The 8,427-nt window shown below is 41.7% G+C and overlaps 1 protein-coding gene across 1 annotated transcript in view; it reads right to left on the reverse strand.

The window, feature by feature from the left end:
• Positions 1-6,276, reverse strand: part of MPHOSPH8 (M-phase phosphoprotein 8) — a gene marked incomplete at its 5' end in the record, with an annotated part of 17,642 nt that extends 11,366 nt beyond the window's left edge. The window contains 4 exons of the mRNA XM_010135330.1: positions 67-315; positions 1,424-1,520; positions 4,423-5,265; positions 6,121-6,276. Of these exons, the coding sequence (XP_010133632.1) occupies positions 67-315; positions 1,424-1,520; positions 4,423-5,265; positions 6,121-6,276 (1,345 nt within the window). The remainder of the gene's footprint in view (positions 1-66; positions 316-1,423; positions 1,521-4,422; positions 5,266-6,120) is intronic.
• Positions 6,277-8,427: the final 2,151 nt, after the last annotated feature.

Below are 8,427 nucleotides of genomic sequence, written 5' to 3' on the forward strand. Positions count from 1 at the left end.
GCAGGAATGGAGAAAGCATGAACTGTCAGCGCTCGGCTTTCCCCTGCGTTTGTTTCTACTGCTCACCAGAGTTCTCCATTCGACACACATCCACTACTTCTCGATCACCTTCTGCAGCAATGTAAGTCCATGTGTCTGATTCACCTCTTACGTTCCTTCTGTCCTTGTACACCTTGCTGTCTTTTGATTTTAATTCTTCTATGAATTTATACTCTAGCGAAGATTCTTCTCTTTTGCAGTTATTCTCAGAATATTCACTTTTTTCTTCTGAAGCTACATTAAACAAGTCAAACGCACTTTTGATGTCCTTAAAGCCTAGAATATTAAGACAGTTACCAAGGGTGACTACTTGAGCCACTGAAGACTATCACGTAACAAAGTTTAAGCGAGTGACCAGACTCCATTTAGAAAAGGTCTGTTCTCTTTCTGTGAGTTAATCATTGCTGAAGCGTAGAAGCTTCACAACATAAGCCAAAAACTGGGGAGAGCTGTTTCACCTCCAGCCACCCTGGCAAGTCTGAGCTCTGACAGTTTTCACCACGGTACCACCTCCTTTTCAAGAAAGGCAATTCAGAATTGTGCATGAATTACTACTCCGAAAACACGGTCAGGTATCTGTGCTGAACAGACAAAGGACACATGCTGTGTAAGGAACATTAATTACTCATTATGTTTGTTTTCTTAAGCATTATAAGCATCTATGCTGCTTTCTGAGAAAGATGTTTCTCTAGCAACAGCTACTGGAAGCATCATAGCTCCTCCTATATCCTCTCATGATTATCAGAGGCGGAGTTACCAAGTTTTCCTCAGTTCATCCTCATCAGAGGACTGAGGGCATTTATCCTGAATAAAACCATCCAGAATTTTACTGAGATCAGAAGTGGCAACATTAATAATTCATTATGCTATTAAGAATAGAAATACAACCCAGACATTTTCCTTGGTGTAACAAATCATCCGGTTCTGGTGTTATTTTAAGGGCTGAATAATATAACTCACCACTGCAGCTAAAGCAAGAGGCAAGAAGTTTGTCTGATGGGAAATTCTACTAGTTAGACAAACACAGTAACTGTGTATTCATCAGAACGCTTGGAAATAGCCAATAACCAGATGAAATCTTCTAAAAAAAAAAAAAAATCACTGCTGCACACCACAGAAGCACAGCTGACAATATTAAACAAAAAAGGGTGAAATCCTGACTTCAGAACGTTAACAATTTCTACATAGTTCCATGGTTCATACATGAAAGTACTTCCAGCATTCGCATGAAGCCTCTCAACAGCAGACTTTTGCTTCCTGATGTAAAAGCAGAAATTGTTTCTGGCATGTGTTACAAAACTGTACAATATCTGCTCTTGTAGAAGTAAGAGGAGAATGTCCCCAGGCATCTTTCCTTTCTCTCTTTTAAGCAGTTAGCACTTACTTTTTAGGCCCTTTTGTTCTTTCCTGTTCTTTTCTTCTTTTTCAGACTCTTTTTTTTGAGGTTTTTCTTTTGTTTCAGTTTTCTTTACTTCTTTCTCCTGATACTGAGAACAAAGATCGAATTAAAGAAGTAGCGAAAAAATTGAAAATAAACTCCTTTCACCACTCCAACGATAACATTAATCTACTGAAACCTGTTTATTAGTGACTTACAGACATTCCTAAGAAAACAACTAAACAGGTGAGTCAGATGTTACATCTGTGAAGGCTTCTTTTGTAAGAGGAGGTGTCATTTCCAAAATAAAAGAACTTCAATTCAGACTCTTCCTGCGCTCAGCCATGCAAAGTGCTTTACTGCATGAGGTGCAGGTGTGCCAAAACCAGCGCCTGAAGGAAATTCACAGACTTGACTTTTCATTTGTATCAAATACTGAGCCTGGATGGAATGTAATTATTTCAAAGTAGTTAACACCTTTGTAGCACCACATTCGAAGCAGTTAGGATAGCACTGACTTGCACCTTAACTGAGAACCCCTGCCATTTGTATACAGAAGGTTCCAGGGTTTCCAATTTACACACAGAGAATGTCACAGCAACAGTCATTTGTGAAAAACCGACACTCAGAAAAATTCACCCAAACCCACCCTACCCACACAGAAGGCTGAGCTTAGCAATATCCAGTATCACAGGAGCTTTACAAATCCACCAAAACAGAATTCAACTGCCTCCACCAAAGGCTGCCTTTCCCCTCCTATGATCCTCTCCCTCCATTCAGGCAGCACATTCCCAGCTGCAGGGCAGGTGAGACAAGGCTCCTTGGCATGGCTTTGTGCCAGCCCCGACACCCCCCTGGTTACACAGAGTAGCACTGGCTTTCTGAGAAACGGCCCCAAAAGAAGTCCCCACACCATCTACAGACTGCATTTACCACTAAATGTTACCGTTTCTTTAACACGGGACAAACTTCCATTAAAATAGATTCCCTTAGTGTATCACAATGGGTTAGCGGAGCTGAGACATTTAACGGTCTTTCTCAGCCCCTTCCCACAAAAGCTCAGCTTTTGATCACAGACATGATTAACTGGTAGCACAGACAGCTGCTAATCCTCACAGATGTTCAGTATTTAGGAGGAGACCCGTAACTTACTAAAGGGATTACCAGATATTTGCTACACAGAGGGGCTGTTAAATCCAGTAATCCTGAACTCTATTCCAGGCTTCCAATACTGACCAGATGCAGAGCGTACACCGCACATTTATTTTTGGAGGTAAACTGAACAGAAAGAACAGTCTGGCATGCAAACTGACTCCAAACGGAGAACGCTCTATTGTAAATCGACATGATGGTGTTCTGTAATCAGGGAAAGACAGGTAGCTGAGACATATGCAGTAAGTTTATTTTAAAAGAGCAATCTGTTGGCTTGGGCCAACAATCCCCCAGACAACAATCTCCACCAAACCCACTCATATAAGACTGCAGGTGCTCTGGAGAATAACTCGGCAGTTACAGAAAACACTGTTTAAGCTCCTAGATGGAAAAACCCAAAGAGCAGAATGCCTTCCCTTGACTCCTCGGTACCCTGGAGCACGACCCTCCAAGGAGCACGACCACTAGAAAAGCGTACAGACAGTTTACTCAGTGCTCGGGGCGAAGAGCCATAAGCAAAAACCAACTTTCACCGGCCACCCATTTCTTCATGTCTGGGCTGACACTGTTTTTATACTACAGGTAAATAAAACAGAATTCCAAAGATTTATCTGATTACCATCACCAGCTCTCTCTTATGAATGCTACAGCCTTGAACTGCAAGAATGTTCTCGAGTAATAAAGGGCCATACCACTTCAGTTAACAGAAGAACCTTCTGAAACGGGGCTGTGCCTCACAGCAATCCCTTTACCTTGTTTCCAAGAGCTTCACCACTCGGCTCCTGCAAAACCACTATGTTGTGTAGTTCTACTCTGAGATTACGCTACGAAATTCTGTACCTCCAAATCAACTTCCTCATGTTTCAAGTGACCTACTGCATACATACAACAATCTTAAGCAGAAGACCACAGCTAAACCTGCAGAAGACCCTTGCTGTCACAGAACTGGGATATAATCCAGTAAGGATCAAGATGTAAATCAGAAAGCAGTTTCTCTGAGCAGCTGAAGTTTTTGTATTGAGAACTGCTTTACAATAGTCTGAAGCAGCTGAAAGAAGTTATCTTCTCAAAAATATTCCAGCAACACCGGGGTTTTTTTTCTTTCCCTTTTTTTTTTTTTACCTTTACCATGCTGCTTTTCTTAAAACACCTCTGCATTAAATAAGGAAAAATAAATATTTCAGTATTTGCTCAGTTCTTTTCTTACAACAGGTACAGCATTTATGTAACAGGTAAAGCATGTCATGAAACTGAGGATTTTCTAAAAGCAGCCCAAGAATCCTACCAAGACAAGCCAGCTACACAATTATCTGGGAGACTGGGGTTTAGGAGCAATTTCAGCATCCCAGTTCTCGGGCAGATGCTAACACACGTAAGGTATAACGGAGCAGTTGGCTTGTGAGAGATCAAGTGTGGTTTAGCTCAACTGCTCGCTCCATCGTGCGGTACTGGGTGGAGAGCCACTCAAGTCTGAATGTCTCACTACACACGCAGAAAAAAGTCAGACTTGGGCCACTGCTGACGGTGGTGGGAACAAAGCTCAAAAAGACAGCATGATCTGAAGGAACAGTGAATTCATTCTAAGTGAGTATAAAAACCAAACGGGATAAATTCATATTTTTGCATTTAAAGACACCCTTCTCTCCTGAAGCGTTCCCTCCTTTATATTGTCCAGAATCCAGAAATTTTTCAGTCTCTCCTATACACTGGTCCTGAGCTTCGGCCAGCTCACTTACTTTTCGACTGGTACTCTTCCTCCTTCCCATCATGAACAGTAACCTTTTGACGTACCTGGACCTCGGAGATGTTCGATTTACTCTCCAGCCCCCACCCAATGCCGTAACACTGCTCACCTCCCCAGCGGAATCAGTGGACTTGCGTCCTCTCTCATCAGCGCTCAATTTCAAACCCTTCTGCACCAGTGAAGGAGCAGGTGACACCTTCTCCAACTCTCCAGGTACCGTTTTGACTTTTTCTTGACCTTTTTGCTTTTTGTGCATGCTCTTCTTCTCTAAATAGGTCTCCTGAGTTTCCACTTTTCTACCTTCCTCTCTATAATCTTCAGCTTTCTCAGTTTTTTTCTTCTTTCTTTTAACCTTAACATCATCATCTTCATTACTTGCTGATCCGTCAAGATGCCTATCGGCAATGCAATCTTTTTCAGCAATTTCTTGTTCCAAGCTCTCCTCTCCACTTACTACCTTCTGCTTCTCAACTTTATTTTCAGAATTTAAGCATGTATTCTCATGATCAGTTCCTTGAGAAAATACATCGTCTAGAGTACTTGATTCTGAGTCAAACTGAACATCGCCATGCTTCTCCTTCCGCGACTTTTTATTTTCTTTAGAATCTTCTTTAGATTTTATTTTTAAATCTTTAACTTCTCCCTTCTTTTTCTTGATTTCTTTAGTATCTTCTTTCTTTTGCTTCTTTGGGTCCCTTGAATCCTCCTTGGTTTCTGAAGTCCTTTTTTTTGTTTTTGAATCTAACACAGAAGTGTCTGACGAATTTTCACATTCTGTTCTGGGTTTTTCTTTGAGTTTTGCAGACTTGGATTTTTTCTTCTTCAGATCATCTGGACTTCGATCCTCTCCATCTTTTGGCTTCTTCTTCTTCGGTGAAACATCATCCTTTGTTTCACTTTGCTGGTCGCTGTCAGATTCTGCTTCAAATATATCATCATTTAGAGAGAGTTTCTAAAAGGCAGGAAAAAGAGAATATTTCTTTCTACATTAAACTGTATTACTCTGGTATAAACTGTACAACAACGGTAGTGGCGGTGCTTGGGTAATCTTTTTATAACTGCAAACATCACCACTCGTTGTCAAATTGAAAAATTGGCAATTCTAGCTCGCTTGCCTAAATTACCTGACTGACTGCTTTGATGAGAAACAATACATAAACAAGCCAAGCAAACCAATCAGACATCCAACAACCAGAATCCATAACAGAACTAGACTTGAACTATTTTCCATGAAAAACAATTTACCTGATTTTGTATAATTTTGTATAATTTACCTACAGTTTCCCAGAAGTAGGGTACCAGTTTTCAAAGACAATTCTTATGCTTTATTTTCAAACTGACTGAGCAGTTAAAGCCACATGCTGCCTTCTTGCAATTAATTTTTCTGTATTACTAACTTAAGAAATTTAATGGTTAACATGCAAACACTCCTCGATCTGCTACACAAAGCAGGAGGGTGAACTGAGCAGTGCCCTGATTCACTGGCGAGACAACACCCGTGTGGCTAGGGAAAGTGCGTTGTCTGTGTTGCCAAAACCAAACTAGAATGACCATACGTCATTTATACAGTCCTGTTAAAAACAGAAATAAAGTTTAGATGGATTTAGAGTCTACAAGCAAACTTGTTAATTAACGAAAAAAAAAGCCTCACCAGAAAGCAGCAACAATATTCAGTTTCACATGAAACAAAATGCTTCTTCAAGACCAAAAAGATTCTTCAAGTTGTCTTACGTTCTCCCTCCCCCCATCAGCAGAGCCTAGACAGGGAATACATCTTCAGTGTGAGACACGGGGAGGTAAAACACACCTGGATGTCTTTTTTAACAGGTTTAGGCTTATTGTCCACAAGTTTTTTCCTGAATTCAAGCAGCACTTCTTTGCAGTCTTCCAAATGAATCTCTGGTTCCCAGGTGTCATCATCAGAGGTATATCCTTTCCACCGCACTTTGTAGAGAATTTTACCCTGTAAGAAAAAAACAACATTTCACACAATACTGCGTAGCACTGCATCGTTGACTCAATTCTTCGGGATCTCAGTAGATACAGAATCTTGTGTATGTAGAAATTCATATAACTGGAGTTCAACCCAATGTTGATATAAGAATTCCCAGAATTATTTCCATCTGCATCACATACCAAACTAAGCAGGTTGTAAAATGTTTCAGTAGTTGCAGTGGTTTTATCCAAAATATTTGCAACGTCTAACATTTGTTCAGAACCAGAGCTACAGTGTACAAGTAATAAACTCCTAGTCATTTTACTGACATGGATCTTCTGACAGTTACGAAACTGATTTTTTTAAAAGTTTTAAAATTTCTTCTATAAAAAGTTCAAGCTTGAATTCCTTCTCTTTACTGAAGAGGTTCATATAAAATTTTAAGATTTGTAATGCATGAACACCATTCACGTAGTTTTCTGTTGGAATTTATAACTTCCGTTAGATTTGTAATCAATGCCACTTCTGATAAACTGAAATACCGACAATTAGGGAAAACCCACACCACCGATGAGATCAAATTAAACCTGGACAAAATCTGAGAGCGTTCAACTCACCAGAGTTACCGAAATCTTTGTAACTAAAAGATTACACACAAAAGCCCTAGACCAAATGTTTCAACAGCATTTAACCACAGGATGGAATCGCACCTTTTGGTCTCTATCTTGTTTTTTTCACTAGATTTAAAAGTTTTTTACCATTAATTAAAAAAAAAAAAGGTTTCCACTCTCTTCCAGTGGGGTTACTCATGAAATGAATGACTAGGAACCTTCTGGTTACAGTCGCAGAACAGTTTAGGTTGTAGGGGACCTCCAGAAACAACAAGTAAAATGCCCTGCTCAAAGCAGGACCAAACAGATCGGGCTGCACAGAAATTTGCCCAGTCAGTGTATCTATTCAAAGGTCCCCGTGTTCCAGCTCGTGCTCACTGCCTCTTCTCATCCTTTCACTGCGCACCTCTAAGGAGGATCTGCCCCTGTCCTCTCTACATCCTCCCATTAATCCCGAGATACACACACCACTATGATCACCCCTGATTCTAACGGCAGAGAAAACCCATCCCTCTCAGCTCATGCTCCAGCGCCCTAAACTGTTCTCATAACCCTTCACTCTGCTATGTCCACGTCTCTTCTGTCCTGGGCAGCTCAGAACCCGGCACAGTACTCCAGATGCGCTTCAGCAGTGCTGAGAGGAGAAGCAGCAGCGTCTCCCTCGATCTGCTGCTATGCTCTTGGATGCTGTTGGCCTCGTTTGCTGCCAGAACTGCTGAATCACGTTCAACTCACTTGCCTGTGGGGACTCCCCGGTTCTTCCCTGCAAATCTGCTTCCTAGCCAGCTGGCCTCCCAGTCTGATGGTCCAGGGCTACGCCACTTCAGACGCAAGACTCCAGCTATCTGCAGTTACCGTAACATCCTTGTAAACTCGGGTGCAAAATGAGCTAGCAGTCCTTTTTTAATTAACTGAGAAAGGGCGAACGCAAATGTAAGACTATTCAGCTGTTGAACGACTCTACATCCAGTATTTGGGGAGTGACACAAAAATGCAGCTGAAGTGAACGAAGATGGGATATCGACCATCACACCAAAGACACACACACAGCTTCACACTCATCTGCCAGCATTATTCTACTCAACATTGTTATTTCTTTCCTCTGATTCACTTACAAATCATAGAACACTTCCAGGGATTTTTATGCTGCTGGAGCTTCTAGGAAAGCCAGCGATGAGCTAAAACCACCTCCTGTGGAAAAGGGTGTCACCACGTCATCACAGAGCAGAGCTAAGGTTACCCATTCCTACTGGGGAACTGCTGGGTAGTGTGAAAGACTTTCTAGACACACCTAGGGGAAACATTCGCGAACGTTTATTGCTTGTTCTCTTAAGTAGGGAGAGTTAAGGTTTCCTTTACCAGCAGGTCTAACTCCCCAGCCCAGAGTCATCCCAGGAACGGGCTGTCTTTCATCCCACCACTACTGCCAGCTCCAGCAACATCAGGACTGCAAATGAAACTGTGCGGTGCTCCCCAGCAATTCCGCAGCACTGGCACGGAACACGCTCGCTGCCCTTACGCGGTGCTGCTCCAACTTAGTGTACCTGCTTGGACTTTGCATCAGTCT

This window comes from Buceros rhinoceros, unplaced genomic scaffold, assembly GCF_000710305.1.
Source record: "Buceros rhinoceros silvestris isolate BGI_N320 unplaced genomic scaffold, ASM71030v1 scaffold24, whole genome shotgun sequence".
NCBI classification, from domain to species: Eukaryota; Metazoa; Chordata; class Aves; order Bucerotiformes; family Bucerotidae; genus Buceros; species Buceros rhinoceros.